The 27,992-nt window shown below is 39.7% G+C and overlaps 1 protein-coding gene across 1 annotated transcript; it reads left to right on the forward strand.

Annotated features, from left to right (window-relative positions):
• Nucleotides 1-815: 815 nt before the first annotated feature.
• On the forward strand, nt 816-27,992 carry BPNT2 (3'(2'), 5'-bisphosphate nucleotidase 2). Its single transcript, XM_021555674.3, has 5 exons — nt 816-1,263; nt 12,882-13,041; nt 13,986-14,081; nt 15,894-16,055; nt 17,165-27,992. The coding sequence occupies exons 1-5, from the start codon at nt 877-879 to the stop codon at nt 17,434-17,436; spliced, it is 1,077 nt and encodes a 358-aa protein (XP_021411349.2). The 5' UTR covers nt 816-876; the 3' UTR covers nt 17,437-27,992.

Below are 27,992 nucleotides of genomic sequence, written 5' to 3' on the forward strand. Positions count from 1 at the left end.
TCTTCCCACAGTCACTACCAAGATGTTTCTACAACCTGTGTATCAACACACAAGAACATTGCTAGAATAAAATAATGTAATTAATTCAAACAATGCTGAATCAACACAGCTCTTTTGCTTGTAATTTATTGAAAACTACTAAAAGGAATGAGAAATTAGAACAGAAAGGAATCAGCGACTCTTCCTGCTTCCCACCCCAGATGTCCATCCCGGCTATGAAGTTTCACACTCCCCCAAAACAACTGAGGTGCAAAGAAAAAGTATAAATTAAGACAGGTAGGTTTTTATCATGTCACTCGGCTGAGGAAACAGTTGGATTTGCTTCATTTTACTGAATGAGAGGAATTCTTGGAGGAACATGGGTCAGAGAACTTCCCGAACCACTATGGCAAAAACAAGAGCTGCTCAGCAATAATGCTCAGCACGGCTAACAGTGCACCTTCAGAAATTTAGGGGCTATTTATGCCAACAGCAATTTCCATGAGAAAACTCCCTCCCAGGGTGCCGGGCGGGCTTCTGCTCGGGCTCTAGCTCCTGCCCCGCGGGTGGAGCAGCTCGCTCGGCATCACCACTGCGGGCTCCTGGGGCATCTGCTGCATAAAAGGAGGAAAAGATCACCCCAAGCCCCCAGGAGAGCCAGCGGGCGATGGCCAGCGTGCGCTGCCGTGGATGAGCACGGCAGGCAGCGGCGGGCGGCGCAGAGCCGGGGCCGCGGGACGTGCCCAGCGCACGGCGGCTCCGCCCCCGCCTGACCCGGATACAGACGGCGCTGCCGCCGGCCGCGAGCGTGGAGCCGCCGCCGCGGAGCGGAGCGTCCCGGCCGTGCCATGGGACTGTGGTGACCGCCCGGCCCCGCCGCCCGCCCGCGCCCCGGCCATGGCCCCCATGGGCATCCGCCTCTCGCCGCTCGGCATGGCCGTGTTCTGCCTGCTGGGGCTGGGCGTCCTCTACCACCTCTACTCCGGCTTCCTGGCCGGCCGCTTCGCCTTCTTCATGCTGAGCGAGCCGGCGGCCGGCGGCCCCGAGACGCCGCACGGCTCAGCGCCCGGCGGCGCCGTGGACCTGCGGGAGCTGCTGGCCGTGTCCGTGCTGGCCGCCGTCAGGGGCGGGGAGGAGGTGAAGCGGGTCCGCGAGGGGAACGTCCTCAACGCCAAGGCGAAGGGGAAGACGCGGGAGGGGGCCGAGGAGCAGCTGACCACCGGCGACCTCCTGTCGAACCGCAGGATGTTCTACCTGCTGAAGGGCGCCTTCCCCGCCGTGCAGGTGGGTGCCAGGCGCCCTCCGCGGGGCGGGGGCTGCCGCGGGCCCGGGAGAGCGCTGCTCCCGGGCGCGCCTTTCCTTCCCCTCCCGCTGAATTTGTGCCAGTGCCGCCTCACGCTGCTCCCGTGGGTGTTGGGTTGCAGGGGGAACAGTTGGAGCGTGTTGCAAGCGTAGCCACGCGAGGTGAAGCAGTACCGAACACCAGGGCCATGGAGGGGTGGCGGAAACAGCGGGTCTCGCTGGTGCGGATCGTGAGCTCTGTGGTTGAGGATGCAGGATAATTGCACGGCGCAAATTCCGCCTACGGTTAAGATGCAGAGATTAGGAATGCCGTTGTTTTGGTAGTTATCTTTCCTGCCAGTTGTCCTTCCTGCGGTCAGTTATGGGGAGAGCCGGGAGCGGCGGCTGAGAATTCGAGGCTTAAGGACATAGCGCTGCAATAACCGAGCGTTTAGCGCCTGTGGCTGTGGGACAGCAGATAAGCTTAGCTGTGTCAATACTGTGGATCACTGCCTACCTGAGCAAAATGAGTTTACTTTGCTTTCAGAGGTGTACACCCCTTCCTGCTCTCCTTCACTTATGAAATCTGGGTCTATCTCTTCAGGTCGCACCCTAACCTTTGAATTATATTTCGAGGATTTTTGGGGTTTATTGGCGTTTTTGCTTCAATCAATGGGAACTTCTGTCTTTCTATGTTAAGTTCCTTAGCTTTTCATGGCCATTTGAAATGGATAGAAAGCCCTAAATTTGGACCTCAGATGTGGTGATTGTGTGCTTCTGCTGGATGGGTTGAGAGAAAAAGTAGCTAAGTCCAGTTTTTCATTATCGAGTTACTATTCAATTTTCAGTAGCTCTTTTGAAAGTTCTACAAAAAAGTGTGTAGTTTTTTGTTGGCATTTTTTGCTTTTTTTTTGTTTTGGTGGGGTTTTAAAGTATTGTAAAGAACTTAATGAATATGAAATGTAGAGGAAACAATAAATTCTTCAGTGTTTGAAATGAACTTGAGATGTGACTAATCTTCCTCTACAGAAAGATTATGCAGGTTCTGTTTTGAAGATTTCCTGGATTGTCTGTTGGTGACAAGGCACCTTCACAGGCCCAGTGTTAAATAAAGAAAAAGTATTGACTCCTGTTCTCTTGCATTATTCAGCGCCCTTAGAGATCTTGGCTTTACAGCTTAGCTGGCTTGAAAACTATGCTTTCTCCCCTTTCACAGATGGAGCGACTTCATTAATATATGTGTAAGAGTTGCCTGTGCTTCTGGGGAAGGCTGGGGCTTCTGCTGGGCCTGAAGAACACAGTGAACTGTGTATTGCTTGCTCTGTGGTCACATGTAAACTCTGCTCTGGAGCCTGGGATTTTTTGCAGTGACAGTCTGACTTGTGTCTTTCTGGCAGAGGGTGTTAACTTTAAACATCTACTTTTAAAAAATTTTTGCTCCCTTTTATCTTTCTCACAGGTGATGTGTGCTGCTAATCTTTAAGTCTAGAAGGTACTTTCGAAAGTGCAGATGTGTTCTCAAAGGTAGTATAAAACTAAAAATGTGTGCATAAGTCTGTGGAGCTGGAAAATATCAGGCGTATGTCTTTTCTTGTTCCCAATTCTTCCTTATATTGACTGAGCTTTGGCACTGAGGATATCTGGGATGAGTGTACTTGACAAATTTTTCAGGTCATCTGGAGTTATTCAGTCTGACAGATCAGCTGTGGCACATTAAGTATTCTAAGAACATGATGGGTATAATAAAACTTACCTCATGTGGTGTTTAAACTCACTAAGATGTATATACACTGATAAGACATTTTGTCTCTCAAAGTCCATGATGAAGATGTATTCATAAACATTTGCTCAAACTAAAATAAAATCTTTATTTTACTACTGTATACATACTATCTGTGCTTCTCAGGTGTGAAGGCAAGGTATCATCTCAATCTACTAAATCCTTCAAGTATAACTTCAGAGCAACCCATCTAAAACTGCAGCTCTTTCATAGAACAGACCTGCTGAGTCTTGGTGGGAATATAGGGATTATAGAGGATTTTCTGAGGCAGTATAAATTGCATCATGTAAGAAATACCTTCTTTATATCTGTAATCCTATTCCCCTGCACAGAGTGACATTCCAGAGTAAAAGATACTGCTGAAGTCAAGGAAACCTCCTCTTCTCTCCTTGCTAGAGAAGATGATGCTAATAAAAGCTGTCAAACAAAAAGGGCTATAATTCCAAGAGTAAGCTTATGCAAAATGCTGATTTTTTCACATCCTGATGTTGTTGAGCTTAACAGGAGAACTTCTGTATTTAAATTGTTGCCAAATGCTGCATCCAGAAGGAAGATGAACAAGAACAAAAACTAGGTGCTAAAATATGCCTGTAAAGCAAAGGAAATGGAGTTTTTCAGTCTGGACAAGAGAAGGCTCCTGTGAGACGTTGCAGAGCCTTTTCAGTATCTGAAGGGGGCTGTAGGAGACCTGGAGAGGTGCTTTGTACAAGGACATGTGTTGACAGGACAAGGGGGAATGTCTCTCAGCTGGAGGAGGGCAGGTTTATATCGGACTTCAGGACAAAATTCTTTTCTGTGGGAGTGGTGAGGCACTGGACCAGGTTGCCCAGAGAAGTTGTGGATGACTGCTCCCTAGAAGTGTTCAAGGTCAGGCCGAATAAAGCCTTGAGCAACCTGGTTTAGTGGAGGGTATCCCAACACCATGGCAGGGAGGTTGGAGGGAGATCTGGAAGGTACCTTCCAGCCCAAACCATTCTATTACTCTGATTCTCGAAGAGTAACTGTGGCTTTCCAGTATTTCAAAATAGCCTTGGGAAATAGTCATTCAACTGAAATAAACTTAAGTCAGTGTACAGCATTGTGTTCCTTCTTTTGTACTGCTGGACATAAAAAGGGAAAGCATGCAAACAGTCTTTCTGAAGCAGATCTGAATCTCTTGAAGTGTGGTTATTAAGAGAAGATAGAAGAGTTAGGCTTCTCACATGCAGAAGCAGAAATAAATCTGGAAGAAGTCTTAACAATACTAAGAATTGGGATTTATATAAAAAGCCCTTTCAAAATCTGAGGGGAGAAAATCCCACAGAAAGTGTTTGCCTTTGTTCTCTTGAGTAAAGGTATTGTCTCTACAGAGGAAGAGGAACTCCACTGCTGACATCAACTGCTCTGTTTGATATAAATAGATGCATTTGCATCAGTTCAGACTTCTCAAGGCTATGTTAGGTAAGACCTAGGTAGGAGCAGCTCAATTACGTTTTTTTCACTGTGTAGATTTAGTTCAGACTTAGTGGTGGTGTTTTTATATCCCTGAGAAATAGGCCTGAGAAAGATAAGGGACAAAGTGGCTAGTCATTATTACTGTCTTGAGTATTACCCAGTGATTGCACTCAACATCCAGCAGTAAATGAAGCATCTTTGTACAGTTGATTTTAAAATATACTTAATGTAAAACATATCCATCACTTTCTCTTGGTGAAGTTCTCAACTGCAGTTACAGGTTTGAGGTGTTACTGCTCCTGTATTACCAATATGTTGTCCTCATTCATTTGTCATGCTAAGAAAGAGTTAAAACTCTGATCCAGCTGTAATCATCTCCTCTACTGCTTTCATTTTTTATTTATTTTGTTTATCTTTTCTGGGTTACTTCTTTCCTGGTTGGTTCTCCATGTAGCACTTAATTGTGCTGTGCTGTGGTGGCACTGTGCTGGCACAGTGGTGGTGTGATAAGGACTGGGGTGGGAATTAGGAGGAGATTAAGGAGATGTCTTACCCAGCCCTGCTGCTGGGGTGGGAGTGGAGTGAGGAGGCATTCTTTCCAAATTCAGTGATAGACTAGCCGGAAACACTGGTATGTTCTGCTCAGAAGAACTTCTGTGAAGAAATGATCTCACAATAGCAGGGTTTCAGCAACACTACCTGCTAAAAGATCTCTCTCAGCATCATGCCTTAGGATCTTACTCTTTTAATGTAGCCTGTCCAGGGATCAGTCAGGATCTTGGTAACTGCATCTCAAGTAAAAATTTAAAATAAAAGTTATTTAAAATAAAGGTTTTTTAGGAATATGCTGGTTCACTTCCCACTACAACCCATCTCCACAACATTGGAAGGAGCAGCCTTACTTGGTCACAAAGGCAGGAATGATTGACAGACTGTTCCTTAAACTTGAACTTTGACCAGATTACCTCTTGTCCTCTGACTGGAAAAGCCAATTTTAAAGTGACTCACACAATTCTGCTATTTCACTGCTGTACTACACTAGAGTTATTTTCACAGGATGCAGGCTTCAGTCTTACTGGTCAGATTGTATTCCGCCCAACATTTTCGTTTTGAGCTGTTTTTGCTTATTTTTTTTCTAGAGTTGCACCAGCTATATCTCTTGTCTTCTAGTGTAAATACTGAATAGAGTTTCATCTTGTTTGCTCCCTTTTTTTAATATTGTGACTGTGGTGGAAATCAAGTCTTCTTCTGTCCCAGTCTTTCTCTCTGAGGATCTTTTTATGAGTCTTGTCACTATTCCAAATCCAAATGTTCTTATGTCTCTTTCCCAGTTAAGACTGATCATAAATACCACAATTCAAGCTTATGCATGATAATGCTGGAATCAACACTTGAAATAAAACTTTTAGAACATATAACTTTTACTTTGATTTTCTTCTAAATTAATCTGACTTTTGAGGATTAATGACTCCAAGCATTCCTTTTTTATCACGCTATCTGAAGTACTGTCTAGGTTTCAGCTCACTGTTTACAGGCTTCTGATCACAGTGCCAACTACTATACCTAAAAACCTGAAATTTCATCTGAGATGGCAAGCTCTGCAACTGATAGTGATTCTTTGTGAAAGATAGATATTTAAAGAAGCAGGTTATAAAAGGAAATTCTATTTAAACTTTAGAGGTATTGCACTTTAGTGACTAGGTTCTGTAATCTGTCTTTTCATGTTGTGAGATAGCTTCCTCAGCTCTTAGGGCTTTTATTAAAATTAATGTTCTTCTGACCCAGATGATCTTTGCAGAACCCACTGACAGTGGGTTTCTAAGTAAAACAAGAAATATGAATGTTAATCTGAAATCTCAGTAATAGATGTTGTCTGGAGATAATGCATCTCCTAACATGGGTTCCAGATGATACCAGATGACTTATGCCCACTCTCTCTGAATAAAAATGAAGTTAGGCTGTAACTTTATGCTAATGAGTTCTGTGAGTATCCTTTCAGATGCAATTACAAATAGTTCATTTGGCTTGTTTGTACACTGTTGGTGTTTAATCTATCATCTGAGCATCTGGAGAGCTGAATTTCTTAGTGTATCCACTCACTGACAGTGGATGTTTTTAAGTATTGCTTATTTTGTTGGTAGATTTCTAATCTGTCTTTATTTGGATGTTTTCTTAAAATGAAGTTTTACAACTCTTGTGACAAGCAAGTAATCTCTCTTTGCTAGACTTGGGTCTGTATAGAACTGGAATGGAGAATTTTGCCATCTACTGAAACCACTTGTGTGAGCTGATGAGCAAGTCGCTTTATTTTACTGTTCTAAAATTCTAGTTGTTTCTGCAGATTACTGATGAGAACAGTGAATTCTGTGATCCGTGCTGATGCCCTCAATTCCACTTTTGTTGTTTTCACCAGCCACTATTCATCGTTAGTCTATAGAAGCAGAGTTGTCATTGGATATGTCTTTATCATTTATTAAATCCTGTTTGTTTCAGTCTGCTTCCTGCTGGCTTCATGGCCAAAGTCACCTAATGAGTTTTGGTAAGCACTTTTTGAGCTTCTTGACATTTAGACTTATCCAGATTCTTTACATATTCTGTCATCTTGTTCCTGCATTTAGTAACTTCTTGTTGCTAAAATAAAGATGTAGTTGATGATAGAGGAAAACCTTTGTCTGCCTTGACTTAGGTGCCTTGAAAAAGGCATGTGTTCTTTTTCAGTGTTGTGGAATAATTATAGAAATATTTGTTGTTTTCTGATCAAATCCATGGCAACATGAGACCAGTGGCTTTTATGCCTCTCATTATTTTATATATTTGTATGATTTTATACCTTATACATTTATATACAAATATACTTCATAGTTTTAAACTTAATTAAAAGTTAGGACTTTAAACTTATAATTTCTAAACTTAATTACCTTTTAATAAGCTTTTTTTTTTTTTTTTTTTTTTTTTAAGAAAACCATATGATTCTACAAGGTATTCTTTCCATTCATAACAAAATCTGCCTTGGTAAAGCTATGTAATTGAACCTTGGCAAGAGGAACATTCTTGAAAGGCATGAAGATCACATATAAAGCTTATTTTTCCTTTCTAATATTTTGTGGTAATCTAAGGAGGAAAAGAACCTTTTCAAAAGTAAGCAGCTGGCTTTAAAAATGTCAGTGTATTGATTAAAATCAGGTTGTTTTTTTTTTGTTTCTTTTACTATGCCAGTAAGGCTACTATTCAAATTTTTTAAAGCTTAAAGGCATTTTGCATTTACAAAAAGAAGTGGTACTTTGATTTCCCAGTTTGCATTATTTTCAGAGTTAATTTACCCAAGCTTTCAAGAAGCAGTTTTCATTCATATTGAAAACTGCTATTCACCACCCCCAAATTCGAAAGGTATAAGGAAGAGATCATGAATGGTCCTGGATGCAGGTGAGCTAAGTCTTGGTGAAAGTCTTGGTGTGAAAGCACACCCCTCCCTCTGTAACAGATTCTGGAGCCTTGTTTTGTAACTATAGTAGGTTGGATATTTTCCACATATACTGGAAATAATGATGCTTTGAGTGCTTTTTGCTCTCCTGTAGGGTGCTCTCCTGTTGAGCATATTGATATGTCCTGACTTGTCTAGTGGGTGTTTACATTCAGAGGTTTTGGCATCTGATTCCTTCACAGGATTTGTGTATGTAGTGATGCTGTGAGGAGCTGAAACAGCTTTCACCTCTGATACATTTGAGGAGAGAAATAGAGCCAATGGAGATAAAACAGTCTGTCCTGTAGCACAGTGAGTATGGGCTTGCACTTGGGTGCAGTGCAGCAGAAGTGGTTGAAGGGGTCTCTAAGTGGAGAAAATCCTGAAAACTGCTGGTTGAACCACTCTCCTCTGAGTTGAGACAGCTCTGAAGCACAGTCACATAGGAGCAAATCAATTACAGTCCCATGCAGCTACCTCATAGGCCACTATACCTTCCAAGATGTGTAGCTGTGGGTATTGTGGAGTTATAAAATTACTTTTGTTGGAAGGGATGTTAGAGATCATCTTGTTCCAGCTACCCTGTCATGGGCAGGAATGCTTTTCACTAGATCAAGATGCTCAAAGCCCTATCCAGTCTGGTCTTCAACACCTGGGGGGATGAGGCATTCACAACTTTTCGAGGCAATATGCTTCAGTGGCTCATCACCCTCACAGTAAAGAATTTATTTTTAAAATCTAAGGCAAATCTCTTCTTTTTTAGTTGGAAATTATTTCTCCTTGTCCTATCCCTATCTGTCCATGTAAAAAATTAGTCTCCCTCTCTTTTTTATAAACACCATTTAAGCACTGGAAGGCTGCTTTAAGGTCTCCCAGGAGCCTTCTCTCTCTTCCAGGCTGAATAAACCCAGCTCTCAGTGTGTCTTAATAGGAGAGGTGTTAATCCCTTTCATCTTTTTGGCCCTTCTCTGGATCCACTCTAACAGGTCCACATCATTATTGTGCTGAGGACTCCATACCTAGTTGCAGCACTCCAGGTGGGGTCTCACCAGGGTAGAGAGAGAGGGAGAATCACTTCCCTCCACCTGCTGGCCATGCTGCTTTTTTGATGCATCCCAGAAGGCAATTAGCTGTCTGGGCTGTGAGCACACATCCATGATTAACCCAAGTCATTCTCTGTTAGGCTGCTCTCAGTGGGTTCCTCCAGACTGTACTCATGCCTGGGATTACCCCAAACCATCTGCAGTATCTTGCATTTGGACTTGTTGAACTTAAAGAGGTTCTCATGAGCCAGCTTCTCAAGATTGTCTGGTCACTCAGGACAATATCCCTTCTTTCTGCTGTGTCAAGTATACTGTTTGGCTTCATGTCATCTGCAAACTTCCTGAGGGTCCATTTGATCTTACTATTGTCATTGGTGAAGATATGAAAGAGCAAGTGTTTTGTCTGGGGGGCTTTTAGGTGGGTTTTTTTTTCAGTTTGAGTGGCTTAATTGGTCATGCAGCAACAAATTAGTTGTGCACCAACAAAACAAAAACAATCACTTATTAATGCTTTACTGATGTTCTCCTGTGCACACTCCAGGCTTGCAGGCCTCCAGGCTTTTCATTTCCTTGGTTGCATTCAAATCAATAGACTTATCCATTGAGTCATAGAATCAGAATAATGTGGGTTCAAAGAGGTCTTTAAAGGCCATCTAGCCCAACCTCCTTGCAATGAGCTGAGACATCTTCAACTCAATCAAGTTGCTCAGAGCACCATCCAACCTGTCCTGGAACACTTGATGGATAGGGCATCTACTACCTCTCTGGGCAACCTGTTCCAGTCTCTGATTTTGAAAGGTAATACCTGGAATACTGTTATGTTCATATTCTGACTGGTAAATGTTAATATTTCTTATTACCTGAACTCTGGAGAGAGGGGGGGGGTGGGGGTTGTTTTGTTTGGGGTTTTTTTTGGTGTTTTTTTTTTCTGTTTCAGCAGCTTAATTGGTATTTTTATAATATAGGTGTGATACCGTGTTTGTGTTGTTCATGTTTTATTCTCTAATGAAACAGCACTTAGATTTGGATTTCAGAGGACATGTGTTTGAATATATTTTTTCACTTTAACTTATCTTCGATGGGTGAATTCAAATTTAGTTGCATTCCAATCTTTCAGACCAGGAAGAAGCCTGAAGTTGTGCACCATGCCAGGGACAGCTAGCTAGTATTCACACAGGTTTTTTGGGTGATAAGCTGCCACAAAGACAGCATGAAGTGCTGTTAGGGACTAAACCAGCACAGGACAAAGATCCACTGTGAGGTTCCCTGAAGTCTTTGGGTGGCCAGGACTGTTGGCTGTTCAGAGCACTGCATTTATCCAGACAAGTCTGTGGTGTGCTGGAGTTGCTTCCTGTGTTCCTGAGCAGATCTGTGTTCCATCATCGGTGTGCTGGACAGGAGTGTTCTCTTTGCAGAGGTTTCTGAAGGCTGGAAATGCCTGGCTGTTTTGGAAGGCACACCGTGGACTGATCCTGGTATTGGTGTTGGACTTCTGCTACTGGCTCCCATGAGCAGCATCCCTCATTTGTTGTGGAATTCCTGCACCTTATAGGCTGGTTTTGGGAAGCTCTGTACTGGGGAGATGCAGCCAGACTGTCTTGTTTAGGAAATAATAGGGTTTTTTTGGTGGGTTGTTTGGGTTTTTTTTTACTTTTCAGCAGTATTCCATGCATGATTTACATATATTTTGTTAAACCTTTGTGTTTGATGCAGTTCTTTGTGGAGGGCTTTTGCTTCAAGCATAACTGGGGAAGATTGCCAAAATGTTGTTAACCTTCATGTCAGTGCTCAGCTTCCAGAAATTTCCCAGATGGGACTTTACACCTTACAGCTGTTAGGCAATGGCAATTAACCCCAGAGCGTCTTTTTTAAGTAAGATCTAGTGCCTGAAATATTTGGCCTTGTTACTGTCTTTCTACTATAGCTACTCCTAACTTATGAGTGAGGATTTGGGATTGAAGTGAACTATATATCCATATTGCATGAGAAAAGTTTAAAGTGTAAGGTCATGGCCTCTGGAGGCTGCCAGCAAATGAGAATGACAAGTAGGAACATAGAATTAACACAGAGGCATGTTTTCCAGGTATATTCTCCTTCATTAACAAAACAAAAAAGGAAAAAGGAAGAATAAAAGAAGTTTTAAGGGTTGGTGAACCCCTTTCAGGCACGTATTCAGCCAAAGCTGCAGAGTAAATGGTCATATGAATGGAAGAACGAATTACCCACTTTGGGGTTTTGTTTTTGTGTTTTGTTTTTCTTTTTCTTACTTTCTCCAGATGTCTATGCAACTTTTTCACTCTTTCCCCAGTTTTTTTTCTAGTGGAATAATCATGTCTGTTGAGAGAGACTCCTCACAAGCATTATAAATGCTGCAGTGTTATGGCCACTGCTACAAAATCTGAGATAGAGTAGGTGGTGTTTCTCTGAAAACAGTACCTTTCAGATCGTTTCAGACTTTACATTCTAGTGTACTGTAACAACAGGTTTAACAAGATATTCTTCCTTTTGTGCATTGGTTCCAACCCTTTAACTTTGTGGAGGCCCCTTCTGTTGAGGAAATGGTTTTTTTATGATGGTATGTCATGTGCTGTAGTGGAACTTAGACTGCCCAGGGGCTATGTTGAGACTGCCAAGTCTGTGGAACTACTCATCTTGACTTTGCAGGACTGTTTTCCCTAAGGGAAAATGCAATCATCAGGTTTATTGTATAGTGACAGATGTTTAATTTGTAATGTGTCACGGCAACTTCAAGAGCTCCACGTTTGGCAAATAATGCTTCAAATACTGCTTTTATTTGAGAAGACAGCTATGATGTATGGCTGGAGTTGCTGCAGTTCTGCTTCCTTTTTCGTTTTGAGTTCTCTTGGAAAAAATGGTCCTTAACCCTTGGCTAATACCCTGTTACAGTTGAGGTGTGTGTGATGCCTTTTCTTGTCATCATGTGAGTTATGTAAAAGTCCTGCTTATGTAAGGTTTGTCTGATAGCTCCTTCATTTCCATTGTCTTTCTATGTCACTTGCCTACAACTTTTGGGGCAACTACGTCTCTGGTCATCCAAAAATATTGTGTTACTGTAGTCACAAGGATATTGTCTTGGATTTTGCAGTATGTTACTCTGTTCAACAGATCGGTGCTGTGTGCTCCACTAATGGGCCTAACTCTGCTTGATGTATTGAAATGCCCTCTGGTGTGGCATAAAGTTTATTAAGCTGAGTAGCAGGTGACAATAGGCTTAAATGTGACTTTTGACTGCTGTTAAGAAATGTTCTTCATGGGCCATCTTAGGACCTTACCCCAGTCTATCCTAAAAATGGGTATGGGATGTTACTTACTTGTTGGTGAAATAAATTCATCTGACAGTTGTGCAGTGGTTAAATTCAACTCAGCTGCTTAAATTTCTGCTTGTAACTCAATGCCAGCAGCAGGAATATGTATACTAAGATTTCTGCTTGTCCAAGTCTGTAGAGTCTGCACAATATCTGGTGGTAGTATATCTCTACATTTCCATGTGCTTCTACTGGTCTGTATAAATTGAATTTTAGACCTTCTAATGTCTGTGTACTGTATGGTTCTCCAGAGTCAAATGTTCTGCCTGTAGTACTTGAAGCAACTGCGTTTAAATATTAATTTTAAAAAATGTGATTCATACTGTGGGAATGTTCAATAGAGAGACCTGCAGCCAAAGCAACAGTGTCCAGCTGTGCTGTGGTTCACAGTAAAATTCTGGACTGTGGTTTTGCATTGCTTGTCACATGATCATAATAATGAAAAAATGAAATCATTCCTGCATTTGAGGTGAATGAAGGAAGATAAAACGTAAATGTAATAAACCTGTAATTTTCCCAAGTACTGCAGCTAGTGTATCTGATATGTTAATGCAACTACTTTTGTTGTGTCACTGCAGATAAATTCTGAGGAGCGTGTTGATACAGCTGATCAGGAGACAGTCTCCTGGGATCACAGTATTCCTGAAGACATAAAGCAAAAAATACAGCCTAAAGAGGTGCCAGCAGAAAGTGTCACTGTTTGGATCGATCCATTAGATGCTACACAAGAATACACAGGTAGCTGATTCTTGTTGACAAATCATGTATGTAATTCTGATCTTTGCCTTTTACACTGGAGACAAGATAGTAAGTATTTAAAAGGACATCTCATGTTCAAGTGTCTTATGTCAAAGCTAGCATGATTTAATTGAACAGATTGCATCATGAAATCTCTGTAGTTTTCAGCTTACAACATTTGCTTTTATATATTCCAACTCTGAAATTACTTTGCTATCCTTACAACTAACTAATTGCTATAATAAATGGTAACTGTCAATTATGGATTGTACTGGAATTACACATTTCTTTATTTAAGTCATTACTGTGGCAGCTCTAAGTATCTTAGATTTTTGGTTTTGTTTATTTAAAGGGGAGATTAAGTAAGTATTCTATTCAGCTTGATATAAGGAATTTTTTGTTGTCATTTTTCAGAAAAGCATGCATAAATCAGTCTTCGTCATTTTCAAACATTTTAGGATATCACATAAGCAGTTCAAGGCAATCTGACTAAAATTCTTGCTGATTAGTACTAAGGAGCAACTAGAAAAATGGGATTTTTTTTTTTTTTGTGTGTCCATGTAATTGATACGATTATCCTTTCCAATGGATGTTCTTTGTTTTTTGAATTACCATTTTTTGAGACAATAGAGGATAGGAGGTGAGGCAGAGAAGGGCGAATGGGGGGCACGGATTGCCATGAAAATGCATGTTGCGTAAGACACAGCTGTTAGCATTAGATCTGGTAGGAGTATAGGTTACATCTACTGAACAGGAAAAATTGCTGAAAACCTGAAAAGTCTTCAAAGTCTTTTGAAAACTGAAAGGTTATTTGAAGGTACATCAAAGTTACATAACTGTAAGAGGCAGAATATAAACTAGTCTTCAGAGAATAATCCAAATAATCTCCTTTTGTGTTCTTGGCATCTGATTGTAAACTTGCTCACTTTCTTGTTTTGCCACAGAGGATCTTCGACAGTATGTCACGACAATGGTTTGTGTGGCTGTAAATGGTAAACCAGTAATAGGTGTGATCCACAAGCCCTTCTCATCATACACAGGTATCTTCATGCCTTCACATATTTCCATGATAGTCAGTCATAGTATTAATTGAAATTTGATGTTTGAGAGAACATCTCTAGGTATAAATGAGGAAAATAGTACCAGCAGCAAAAGAGCATTGCTATAAAACCACAAAAGAAAATGCTACCTTTTTTTAAAATAAAAATTATGCATTTAGAACAAACTAACTGAAAATATTTTAAAGAGCTAAGATCCCTTCAATTAGAATGCCTGTAGCAATCAACAAAAAAAGTTAAACCTACAAATACTGACCAGTTTGATGTGTACTTTTAGTTTTTAGCAAAAAGAGTGTTTTGCTCATTTAGCAGAATAGCTTGGGTCTGTGATAATTATACCCAGGAGCTGCTGTTTATTCAGTGTGAATAAAAAAAGACTGAATAAAGATCTTAATGGCAACTGTTTGTATGTAACAGGCACGACTGTCTAGCATAGCCTTATTGATTATCTGACATGTTTTTAATGCCACAACTGTGAAGTAATTAATTCTTTAGTATTAATGATGTATCAGCGAGTATTGCTGCATGTTTGGCAATTTGCATGCAATTCTGAGAGCTTCAGAGTAGTTTAAGTATTCATGTCTTACTGTGTATTTAAAACAGGAGTTGCTGTTTACATTTTCCCTTAGGCAATACTGACCTCTAGAGTTCTGAAGTTTTGCAGTAGCTCTGGAACAAAAACTAAGTCTGAATAAATGCATTTTGTATTTGTTGTCCTTTTTTGGCCCTAAAACACTAAACACTCAACATTTTGTGCTAAATATTTTGCTGTCTATAAATATGAATTTAATTACCAGTGACTTAAGTATGTACTATATTCCAATATGCTTCAAGAATCTTGGAGATTTTAGAACATATCTTTTTAGGTATCAATACCTATCTGAAGAAATGGGTTTTTAGCATTGTAACATTGAGAATTTATCTCCTTTGATAATAGTGAAGTGTGCAATGTTCAGACATGGAATCAGAGGAGATGCAATGAATTCTGTCATTCTGCGTGACAAGTATTCATTTTCCAGGCTGGAAATACTGATACATTTTGAGTCAGATTGTTCCTAATACTACCACACAAATACAAAGCAATAAAGGGCAGTCAGCATTGTTATTACACAGAGCTCAGTCTGTTGCCAAACAATCTGGTTCTCTCCCGAGATTAAATTGCTGGGTAGTTTACTAAGTAAATGTCAGATTAATGGTTAGGGGATACCACCTACCAAGCTTGGCTTTGAACTTCATGGTGAAATAAGTGGGAAGTTGTCTAAATTCTGTTCTCTGTTGTCTGAGACACAACATCAAATATTTTTCTTTGTAACACTATCCTCCTGAGCTATTTCCTTCTTTAGCATTACTATTCTTCTGAGCAAAATGATGCCATAGCATTTTTAGTGTCTGTTTTAAAGGGATATGGGGCTTATGTTCTTACATAAAACATTGTCTGAGGAAATAGTGGATGTATTTCTGAGTAGGAGCCATCCTTTTAACTTTGGTGCCTTTCCAATTGCAAATTCTAAATATTAACTACTTGACATTTTTCCTCCTTATTCTGTTTTTTGGAAGTATCACACAAGAACAGTCAGGCTTGGGATGATGCCATATGCACCAATGTGTGTGTGGCCTCTTTCTCTTCCCTTGTATGCACCCCATCCTCTGTCAGGCCTAACTTTCTCTTTTACAGTAGTGAGAGATATTAAGTCAGAGGTATCAATTACAAATTGTTATATAAGTACCCTTTTATCCTCACATAACAGAGATTGTCTTTTGTAAATCTTAGTGGAATTTTTGTTTCTCTTCTAGCTTGGGCAATGGTGGATGGTGGGTCAAATGTAAAAGTTCGTTCCTCCTACAACGAGAAGACTCCCAGGATTATTGTGTCCCGCTCCCATGCAGGAAAAGTTGAGCAGGTTGCACGGCAGACATTTGGAAATAAAACTGTGATAATCCCCGCTGGTGGAGCAGGTTTGGTTTTTTAAGCATCCTATCCATTTTATTGCTTCTGAATGTTTGAATGGTGTAGCTGTCACTAGACAAAAGTATGTACTCTGGTGTCTTCTCTTTTTACTCTTGCCGTTTGATCTTCACATCACTGAAAGCAAACACTTGACAACAGAGACAAATTTTTTTCTGTATTTAGGAACCTACATGCACACTTGGTTCAGACTTCAGGCTGTTCACAAGTCAGCATGTTACTGAGTCTAAGCCTGGGCCAGCAATGTTGTTGTGGTCCTTTCATTGAAACACACTGATGTGTGTTTATGGAAGTCACTGATGCCTCAGTGGGAGAAAAGGAGTTGTGTGACCACAGGCAGAATCATGGAAGAGAATCTGTTTGTATGGTTGATTTAAAAAGCAATTAAGAAAAAGGCCATTAGAGTTTGGTATTGTTTATTGCATTTATGTTAAAAGAGAAAATCAGTATCACTAAAGTCCATTTTTATCTGCCTAAAACTCAATTTAAAGAAATTTTAGAATACTTTTTACTTATGCCATGTCCTTGTGCATGTTACTGACAGAACATAAATGGAGGGCACTAAGTTTTTTTTTCCTTATTTTTGCAGAAATGTATCCTTGTGTGTCTTTAATGCGAAAAGCCAGAGTTCCCTTACAGATTGCTTAGTCAAGAAGGTCTTGCACTGCTTCTTGATAATGACAAAGAAAGTGAGAGTGTAACTGATTATAACAGGTCTTGTCCAGGGCTTGACTCTGTTAAGGATCGAGACATGAACAGATGAATGAAACAAGAATATTGGTCAAAGAGTTCAAAACTTGAAAAAATTACGTAAAAAAACGAATACTGTTTTGAGCAATTACTTTGTACTGCAGAGTGAACAATAAAGGGGAATGTCCTGGGTGGATTTACTTTATTAGAGTGGTATGTACATCTTCCTTTTATTGCAATAAAAAGCCATGGAGAGAAAGATAGACTTGAGCATGATACAGAGATTGAGAAATGAATGAGTAAACATTTGACCAGAACTATATTTGAGTGCCTGGTCTTGTTCTTTTAATGTGTTTTGACAGGAAAACTTGGTTAATTTTCTTTTTTAACCTCTGCCCATTTCTTCTAGGCTATAAAGTATTGGCCCTCCTTGACGTGCCTGAAAAGAATCAAGAAGAAGCTGACGTGTATATCCATGTCACCTACATTAAGAAGTGGGACATATGTGCTGGAAATGCAGTGTTGAGAGCGTTGGGTGGCCATATGACTACCCTGACTGGTGAAGAAATTAGTTACACTGGCTCAGATGGCAATGAAGGAGGACTTATAGCCAGTATCAACATGAACCATAAAGCACTAATTGAAAAACTTCCAGATCTGGAAAAAACGTCACACAAATAAGCATGACTGGTGGAGAAGTACAAGTTGTGCTTTTGTAGCCTCCAGATGGCTCTGTCTGAAGAAGCAGGTGTGAAAACCTGCTGGGAAAGATGCACAGCAAAGCAAAGCAGTTTGGTGTGGGTTTGGGGACTATATCTTGCATTGGGTTTTGTCAGTGGTGGTATTTAAAAAGAATAAAATAATAATAATCAGAAGTAGGAAGGGGACAGTGGTCTCACACATCAGTTTCCATGGGTTTTTTTTTCAGACTGTTTTCATGCAGTTCTTATACTCAAGGTGCATTTACCATATATATTGGTGAACATAGGTGAACTGAAGAAAAATCCAATTTTTTTGTAAAATAACCTAAATATTTGTCACAGGAATTTGTTGAAACCTTTTACATCTTACTGTAGTTTTAGTGATTCCATAATAAATTAGGTAGGAAAAAAAGCTTGATTTTTATAGGCATCTGACAACTGTAAAGGGTTTATCAGGAATCATGACCTCATATTTTGTATCCCCTGAATGGAAAGCACAAGAGGGTTGATTCAAATCTATTTGCAGCAACAGTGTGGCACTCTCTGCTTTTTAAGAGAAAAAAGGAAATGTGTTTTGACTTCTTTCCTGAAGATGTAAACCAGTTTTAGTTCAGGTGGGTTGTGAATATCAGTGTTTTAATCAGTGTAATTATTTCCCTATACCTTTTTAAAAGAAGGCAGCATTTCCTTGTATAGTTTTTAGCAGTTACTTCTTGTCCTTGATTTCTGCAAGCAGTGTTGAAGATGCATGCTAGATTTTTCTCTAACGTAGGGCTTGTTCATCATGTGATGTTTGTGCCTATAGAAGCAGCCTCTTCCTTCAGTACCTCTTATTTTTGTTTGGGGTTTCTTTCCATTGGACAGAGTCATAGGGGATGAGTTTTACAGAAATTGTAGGTTGATTGCTTATTTCCAATTCCAACACAAGATATAAACCAGCACTTTTTCTACAACTTCAGGAATAGCTTTGTCTTTTTAGCTTGCAGCACACTCTTTCCTGCAGAAAGCTCTTCAGCCATTCCAAACAGCTTGTGCTTATTTGGTTTGTGGTAATTTACAGAGAGAGGAGAGACCATTTGAAGTTGAATCTGCTTAAGCAAGTTTGAAGAACATGTGCATGTGAAGGACAACAGGGTCTGCAAAACTTCATTGAAAAATGTTCTTTGCAATCCAGTACATACAGAACAGAACATAGGTCATTTGATATCAAAATGACAATTTGTTGTACCTCTAAAAGTTGTGGACTTCTATCTCCAAACATGTAACCATCTGCACTGTTGTTCTCTGCATCCCCGTGAAAGGTTTCAGAAGGTTAAAATATATGTGTTATTTGAATTATCAGAAAATAAGCTGCCCATCTCTCCTCAAAAATGGCAAAATACTTAGTTAATATAGATGGTTTCTGTTTAAAGTTTGTTTAGCAAAGGCTTAGGCTGCTTGATCCAAACTCTTAATTCTTTAATTTTAACTTCTTTCGTATTGTTAATGAGAACTGCTGTTCTGATTAAAAAGAGTCTTTTCTCCTTAGGTCAGTAGTTGAGAATGTTTAGATACTGCTTTCAACTTCTAGCTGAAGTTCACATTTCCAAAAGACCTCCCAGATGTTGCATAATGACAGATACAGACTTTTATTCCTTAAACTTACTGGCAAAGAAGATTGAAGCTTAGTCCTATGAGCCTTTTGGTAAAGGTAGATTTTGGAGAACATCTTTTCCAGCACAGACACTATTGCTGCTCTTTGAAAATAACTTTTGCGCATGTAGATAATACACAAAGCAATTTTCCTTTCAGTTCTTAAATTTAAGAAACTGTTATATGCTATGAAAAATAAGTGATCATGCCCTTTTTAAAAAGGATCTGATCTATTTCAAAAAGTTGTTGAGCTTCCAAACTTCAGTGAAGAATAAAAGAAACATATTTATCAGCGTTTTAACATTTTACAAGAAGATTGCAGCTTTTTAAGGCTGATTTAAATGTCTTATAGCCTAATTTAATAAAGTCTGTTTATGTTTTAAATGTTTATTTGTTTAAGAGCAAAAATGGATGGATTAAAATATGAGAAATAGCCAGAGTTAGCCTAGTATAAAAACCTGGTTGTATCACAGAGATTGAATGCACAATATTTAAGTAGGCAATTAACATCTGTGGCAAGTTGGAGTTTTAGAATCGGTTTGAAATCTTATGTAAACATGCTTCCTAAAAATGGGACTTCTTTTATACTGAGGAATGCTTCTATGCTTCCTTGTATAAGCTGTGATCGGAGTTCCTGTATGGGAAATGAAAAATGTTATGTAATATACAAGGGCTTACTTGTGTCTTAGTTGAAGGCATAGAGCAGTGAACAAAAGTATTTGCCTAAGTTATTTTTTCTTAGGAAAACAAAGTACCTTAGGAGAGGCCCTCCTTTCCTTCCTCCCACATTCTGGCTAAAATGCCTAGCCTTCCATTAGGAAGACTTGTGGTTGTTTAGACGTATTAATATCCTAAATTGCTTTGTTGTAATGGATCACAGTGTTCAGTACCTTTCACAGGGGACCATTATTGGCCTAATCTCACTCCTGGTGAAATTGAGGAAGAGGTGGGAGTATGGTGCCCAGTTAATTACTTGTAGTAGAGCTGCTTTCCTACATTTGAGAGCTAAGGCAGTGCTTGTGGTCTCCCAGTGTAATTTAAAGAGTAGCTGCTTTGGTGTGAGAATAGGTGAGCAGCTGGTGAATATGAGTTTCAGATGTTATTTTGCAATAAATGTAACACTTATGCAGACCAGCAAGTATTCACAAGTGCTTGCTTAGTGCATGCATCCCAGTGCACTTTGTTTGTATAGTGTTAACACTGTGTCTCTTCTTTGTGTTTACACTCCATTCTGAAACATTCTGCTTAAATTCTCGCTTGAATATTTGTTTGGTCTCATCAGTGTGGGTGTGACTTAACCTTATGCCCAGAGGCTAGGAAATCATACCATACCCACATCTCACTGTTGGGCTACAACAGTGTTCTTTACATTTTAGCCTTTTCCACATGAAGCTGTCACACAGCATTTTTAGGGATGCTACTTAAAACAATTGCATGTTGTAGGTGGGTCCTACAAAATTATCTATTTTTTAAAAAGCTTAACTAAAAAAATCATAATAGCATTCTAGCTCCAAATAAAGGAAGTAAGAGAATGTATTATTTTAGCATTGGTTTTCCAATGGTGGATATTTTGAGTGGCTATTATAATTAAGGTGGTTACAAGTGAAATTATTCTAAAGCTGTATGTATTTTCTCTTTTTCATTCTTCCAAAAAGGGTGTATGATAGCATAGATAATACCTGGTATTGTACCAAGAGTCCTAGCTTTCATTCCTTGAATGAATGTTTTCTAAATAAATGGACACAGAAATAAATGGGTTGGATATTGTATTTAACTGTTTTTGAGATTAACCTGTTTGTCAGACTTTTACAGATGGATTTAAGAGCTGTTTGTTCTGATCTACAGAGTACGTAATGATAATGAAAATACTTAGTAGATATGGCATACTTGAAGAGTGAGTTAACCATACAGGTGAAGCTGCAAAGTGATCTAGTGATATTGTTCCATACATTTACTTCATGGTTGTTACAGGGAACAGATTTTCTAATTGGCTTCAAGTGTGAGGAAAGTTTTGGTTTTCTTTTTTAAATGGCCAATGGCTGGAGACCAGAGGTGGGAAGTCAGTACTGGGGTTCATCTCTGCTTTTTTGTTTATAAATGAGTGTATTCCAATGTCTTTGTAGCATCCTGTTATCTGTTTGGGTTGTACAACAGTAGTGCAGTATTGTATACTCCTGATTTAATGTCTAAAACAAGGAGTCCACATCTCCCAAGAATTGTGCAGTGAGAAGTGACCAGTTGTTCTGGGCTTCTGCTGTGTTATGCCAGCAAAGAATGGGTGCTTCATTGTCTCCTGGATGTCATTCCAATAGCAGTTTCTCTCACAGAAAACTGCTTTTCTGAGCTACTGTCTCCCCATTATGCCAAATCTCTTTGTAGATCTGTTTTCTGAAGTGAACAAGCAGTGGAAAGAAGGAGATGGCTGTGCAACAGAGGACAATTATTTTTGTTTCTTTGTTTTTAAATTGCAGTAATTGTTTAATGTCTCTTGTCTTTCAGGGGTTAGATAATGGTACGGATAAGATTCAATGGACCACAAATAAATGCCTGTGGGATTTTAAGCCTAAACAGGAGGAGGGCAGGAAGGACTGCCTCTAACCAAGGCTAACCTGAATGATGGTTTTCAATCAGGGCACTCATGCTGAGCCCTTCTTCCATGCTTTAGTGATAGTTGATGTGGATAAGAAAAATGAGAGATCAGAGATTAAGACAGTCCCAGAGTGAGAGGACCCCAGCAGTCAACTGTCCAGTTGCTGAAGCTGGTAATGTTTGGGTCTAAGGTAGTGACTGATTCTACCAGAAGTGCAGTAGTTGCCAATGAAATAATGGGAATGAAGAGAGGTTCATGCAATTAGGGGTACTGAACATACCGAAAAGATGCAGATGGACTAAGGGTTAAACACCCAAAAAGAAGGAGAAAATGTTTTTTCATTATAATGTTCTAAGCATTTGGCATCTGTGGCCCCCCTGGGTACAGAGCTTCATTGCTTATGGAAGAGGCTGCAGCAGCCCTCTGTGAAAGGCATGATTTTGTTGAACTCAATAGCAGTATTACCACTGTGAGCAGCACCAAGCCAGATGAAATAGGAACAGTAAATTAAGCTAAATTCTGAAAAGCTCAACCTCTGTCAATAGAGCAAACAACCTGGGTTGTGTTAAAGTTGCCTCTTAACAGCTTCAGTCTACATTTGGAGATGTCATCCTTGTGTCTAAAGTTCTAAGTCTTTCAGGTTTTTTTATGGTCTACAGCTGATAGAGCCCACTTTCAGGTAACATTGTTTTCTACCCCAGTTGTTCCTTATTTGCAATTAATATTTCATTTTTTCTCTCCAAAGGATCAGCAACACTCCAGCATTTTTACTGTTGTCCCACCAAATTTTATTAGCATTTTCCAATTGTGTGCCAATTTGAAAAAAACAATTCTATAAATAAATTCTCTAAAAATACTGGTCTGTGAGGGTGATTTTCTGTATTTTGTCTTGCTAGGGGGTATTCACTCATTCTTTGTGCTCCAGATTTTTTTTCCAGTAATGCATGTCATGTTGCTTCAGTTGTGCTGTATCTATTATGTGTATGAGACTTCCTGTCTGAAGAGTTACTGGTAAGTACAGCCAAGTTTATGATAAATATAATTCAAGATCTCCACTGTTTTTGTTTTCATACCTGTGTTGCTGTGAAATCTGGTGAGTTTGTGAAAGTGAGTGTTTAGAAATCACCCAGATAGTAGTGTTCTTTGGATCTAAAGAAGTTTTCTTTCCAACATCATTTCCACATCTCTTCCTAATTATGTTACACTGTTCTGCTCAAATCTGTTTCCATGAGAATAGTAATAGCAGGGTAGTAACTGTACCATTATTAGCCCTTACTCTATTCATGTCCCACTCTTCGTAAGTGAAACCATGGAGCAAGTTGAAAGATCTTTTATGTCCCACATCATTATGGCATATCTAGCAGTTCTTGGATGCAGCTTCAAATTTGTTTCTCACCATTCTCACCCTTACCAGTATGTGCAAGACTGGGTGTCCAAAGCAATTGTCTGTCATCCTGAACTTAGGCAACATATGCCACAGAGTTGTACACAGATGTTTGGAAAACCCTAGATCATGTGTGATCTAACAAGATAAGGAATTTGGAGTCTGTTGCAATGCTCCAAAATGCATCTCTGGAGAAGATGCAACCCAGAGGAGGAGGGATTCTTCCCATCTTGCAAAGCCACTAAGTGCATGTCTGTGCAAGTGGTACATGGCTTGTAAACAGCTGTATCCTTTGGGAAGCCTGAAGGGTCCAAATAGAGGTGGATGTGTGCTCTTTGCTGTCAGCCATTTACACAAGGCTCTCAAACATACCTTTCTCACATCTGATCTATCCTGTCCTGCTGCAGGGCCAGCATTTTGCAGGTTTCATTATTTAAAGCAGTATGAAAGGTAATATATAATGCTGTAGAAAAACTGTGCAGCCCATGGTGGCATCCTGCTTCTCAACAACATAAACCAAATCTATGTCTCCCATTTGTCAGTTGGGTCAGCATCTTGCATATTTTGTGTTCCACAACTTCTTGGTTTTGTTTATTCTTTTCAGACAATCATGCTGTCCATATTTGATTCATAAATGTAAACTGTTTGTTAAAAATGCAATATGTTTAGTTTATGCTGTGCATGCCTGAGAGCCACTTGCATCTTTCTTTGTACAGTAGTAAGACTGTCCTGAGTAGACTTCTTTCTTGGCATCCTGCACACTAAGTACATCCTGCACACAGAATATTTTGAGCTGGAAGCAGCCCACAAAGAGTCAAATTTTGAGTGGCCCACACAGGGATCAAACCCACAAGCTTGGCATCATTTGCAAATCTGTGCTCTAACCAACTGAGCTGAAGGCTTTTCAGTTACTAAAAGCCCTCCTACAAATACCAGTTCATTCATACTGCTACAATAATTGAACAGTTTTCCTGGGTTATGCTGCACAGCACTGTTTTAACTTGGTCTGGGCCCTAAGTCAGTTGCTTAAAGGTATTCTAGGAGTCTGTCAGTCAAAGACAATTTCTGATCTCCAGGCAAGGGGCTGAAGTTCTGCTGGAGAGGATGGAAGTTTGACCTGGCACCAGAAGTGGGTACAAAAGCAGATTGTACAGTCAGGTGGCTGGGAAGGGACTGTGGGAATGCTTTGCAATCAGGGCATACTTAATCGAGTGACTGCCCGTCATCTCTGCTGTAGGCCTAATCCTGGTGACCCTTTATTTGGCATACATTTTAAGTAAAAATACTCCAAATTACAAGAATTCTTCCAAAGTGCTGTGATCTAAATGAAAAGCACAACAAGCATTGTGCTAATCGGTAATAATTCTGTTAGGGTATGCATAGAGGTGAACCTAGACAGATTTGGCTTTTACATTTGAAAACAGCTCATTTTTCTTCCAAATAGATGTGTACATTATAGAATTAAGGATGTGTCAAATTTGCAGTACTCTCATTTGAAATCCACCTGGGCTGGGTGAGTATGTTCTGTTTGTGTTTGCAGAGGGCCGATAACATAGTGCACATTCTATTTCCCCATGGGGGTAGTGTTCAAATAAAATAAATAAAGGGGATAAAATAGATATGAGATCTGTACTAGGGGAAAGGCAAATGCTTTAACCTGCTTCCCATAATATTCTGGAATCTTAATACCTGAACCTGTTGGAAATATTTGTATCAGCAGTAAAGATCTCAGTTTATTTTAGCAAAAGTAAAGTATTACTTGTATGCAATATTTGCTACTGGAACTGAACTGAATTAACCCAGATCTCTTTGCTGTTCTGATAAGATAACAATCTTCTCTTACAAAAATAGTTTTATGGAGGTGTAACAATGGCTTTTGGAACCTGAATTGCACTCCATCCTGATAGATGTAGGCTAAGAACAGTACATATAGCAGAAAAGCTTTTAGCGTTGGCACTGGGATCTCTAAATGGCTTAGAACAGAGGGAAGCAGAGGCCAGTAGAGGGCTCTGTCTGTTCATGAATCCCCTCAAGAGCCAAAGAGATCTTGGTGACTTGTATGTGCTTGCATGCCGGTTTTATTTCTTACAAAGAAAAGTCACCATTTTTTATTCCTCACTTGTGACGTGTCTTCACTCAAGCAGGCACAATTCATACAATTAGATCTTCCTTCAAGATAGCAAAGAACAGGTTTCTTTTTGACCTTTCTGAAACAGAGCAATTGTACCCATCCTTATCTGGAAATGTTACATCTTGAAGCAACTCCATCACACATTTCCAGGCTCTTTCAGGCCACTGTGCTTACAAGAACAGTGACCACACTAATATTTTATAAGCTTCTTGCTATTGAAGTTGTTTGCCGTTTATTTTTCTTATCTCTTGTCCCTGGCATTTCTTTTTCCTCTGTGTTTACTTATCACATGCAGGCAAAAAAAAAGGAGTAATTTTTTCTTTCAGCCTTTTTCAGGAAATTAGCTGTGCTTTCCTCTACATTTGCCTTCCAGTAATGTATTAAAAATGTGATATTACTTCTTTCTTTGCAATGCCTTTAATTTATACCACATGGACTTCTAGTGACTGTCACCTCCAAGCCTGTGGGACAGAGAAAAAAAGAAAGGCCCATGTGGCCCTTGCTCCAGCTGCCCAGCTGAAGCAGGGGTGTATTGTTTTCCACAGACTCTCATTTACTCAAACCTGAGGCAAGATGACAGAGAGGAGTAATTCTAAAGAACATCCATTTGCTATGTCCCAGACTTCATTCTCCTGTGGGGATGGTTGGTCCCCTAGTGAAAGCCAATGTAAATGTGTCCTAGTCTGCCAGAGGGATGGTACAGATACCAGAAAGTAACAACCACAAAAAGAAGAGCTGGGGAAAGCTAGGCATCCTAATTTTAAACAAAGAAAGTAATTCCTTCTGTGTGAAAGTAATTCCTTCTGTTAATTATATATAGCTGCATATTTAAGTGCAATACTTAAAATGTGAAAATGAAGCACCTTAGCTACTTTGGGAGATGAAAGAGAATGAAGAGAGTGAAAGAGAATGAAAGTTAATGTTAACAGAAAAAAAAAAAAAAGCATTGTCTGTTTGCTATTTGTTTGAGCAGCTGTCCACACTACAGATTGAAATGCTTTGAATCACTGAGTCTTTCTTGGTCTGTGTTGATCACAGGCACTTTGGGCAGTGCAGTCTCTGCATCAGGACTTGGCTGAGCTTTGCTGTGTGTCTGTGGGGTGGGCTGAGGGTGGTGGTTCATTATCTGACTGGAGTCATCAGAGGCAAGGCCACCTGCAAAGTTGCTGGGTGTGCTCCCCACTCAACCTCACTGTGCCACGGATGAAGGTATCAAGCAGCACTGGTCTCCCTGTGGGCCCCCGAGGGGCATCATGCATCACTGAGCTCCATCCGACCTCTACCCTTCGATGGGACCATCCAGCCACTTCCTCACCCACTGAACACTCTGACCATCAATTCCATACTTCTCCAACTTAGAGAGAAGGATGATGTGGGGGCCGTGTCAAAGATCACTCAAACCAAATATTTAGTTTGAAAATTTCATATCAAAATGAGATGAAAAAATCATTATGATGACGTATTGACAGCCAAGAAGAAAATATCTATCCATGGTATTTATTAAAACTTACTTTCAAGCTGAAGCAGAAAAAACGCATAGATTAATTACTTAGGTTTTGATTTGTGGTTCTTTGTTCTTTTGCTTGAACATCCATTAAAACCAAAATTTATTAAAAACACACAGTTCACTCTTTATACTTCAATATTTCAGTATTATATTGTAAATGCCTAACAGACAAAGCACAGGGAGTTTGCTTGAAATCGTAATGAACAATTAATGCTTCAAATATGTTTTCTGTGTTGGAGAACTCATATGTATTTGTCTGCCATGCCCTAGTTTGTGGATGACACTATTAAAAAATGGGACAAATAATGTAAAAAAAAAAAAAGATTTTCAGCATCAACACTGCAGGCTTTTCAACATCTTTAGAAATATTTTTCTCTTAATGGAAGAACCTTGTATTTTGCTATACTGATTTTTAAAATTCTTGACAGCAACAGACTGTTCCTGTATCCTCTCTTTTTAAGCCATCAAGGGATTTGGGGGTTTCTATATATTTTCAAAGGTGCGGATCTGAGCAGTATTACAAATATCATGTTCTGAGCCTTTTTTTAACACTTCTACCTTCACAAGTGTGCAATAAAAATGCCAAGGAGCTTCCTCAGATCAGTATGATCATATGCTTCTTGCTTTAAGTGGTTCATTGTAGCAATCCTTCTCTGGTGTCACCATTATGGTGCCCTTAACAACCAAGTGGATAGAACATCTGAGGCTCTTCAGATGATGAAATACATCGATTTCCTGCTGCTTCAGTACAGCCATTTCTCCCTAAAAATTCTGAGTATTAGCCAAAGGGCACAACTGTATTACTTTAGGTAGAAATTCAGACCATTCTCTGTTTAAGGACATGAGGTGGATTCAGGCTCTGTTTCCTCCTTGTGACTCTAAGTGGAAACCCTTGATTTTTATGCAGAAGACAGTAGTTTTGTCTCAGGAGTGTTTCATGTCTGGAGGACTCTCTTTGGAGAGAGTCATTTTATCATTTTATGATGGGGTTTGACTTAAATCTAAACTGCATTATTCAGCTGATGGCTACAGTGGAAGGGTTTTTGAGTTCTTAATCAGAACTGAAAATACTTGAGTGCTTTGAACATCCAGGGTGAATTCACACAGAACTCCCTCATAAGAAAACTCAGGACAGGAATTTAAAGTAAAACTAAATCACAAAGTTCTATTTTTGTTTCAGATATATGACTGGTTTTAGCATGAGTAACTTTTGAATTTCCTTCTTTGTGTGGATGTTAAAATAGATATATTTCTGAGCAGTTTTTATCAATAAAGCTGTTAGACATCTGAAA

The sequence above is a fragment of the Lonchura striata genome, chromosome 1 (assembly GCF_046129695.1).
Source record: "Lonchura striata isolate bLonStr1 chromosome 1, bLonStr1.mat, whole genome shotgun sequence".
Lineage (NCBI taxonomy): Eukaryota > Metazoa > Chordata > Aves > Passeriformes > Estrildidae > Lonchura > Lonchura striata.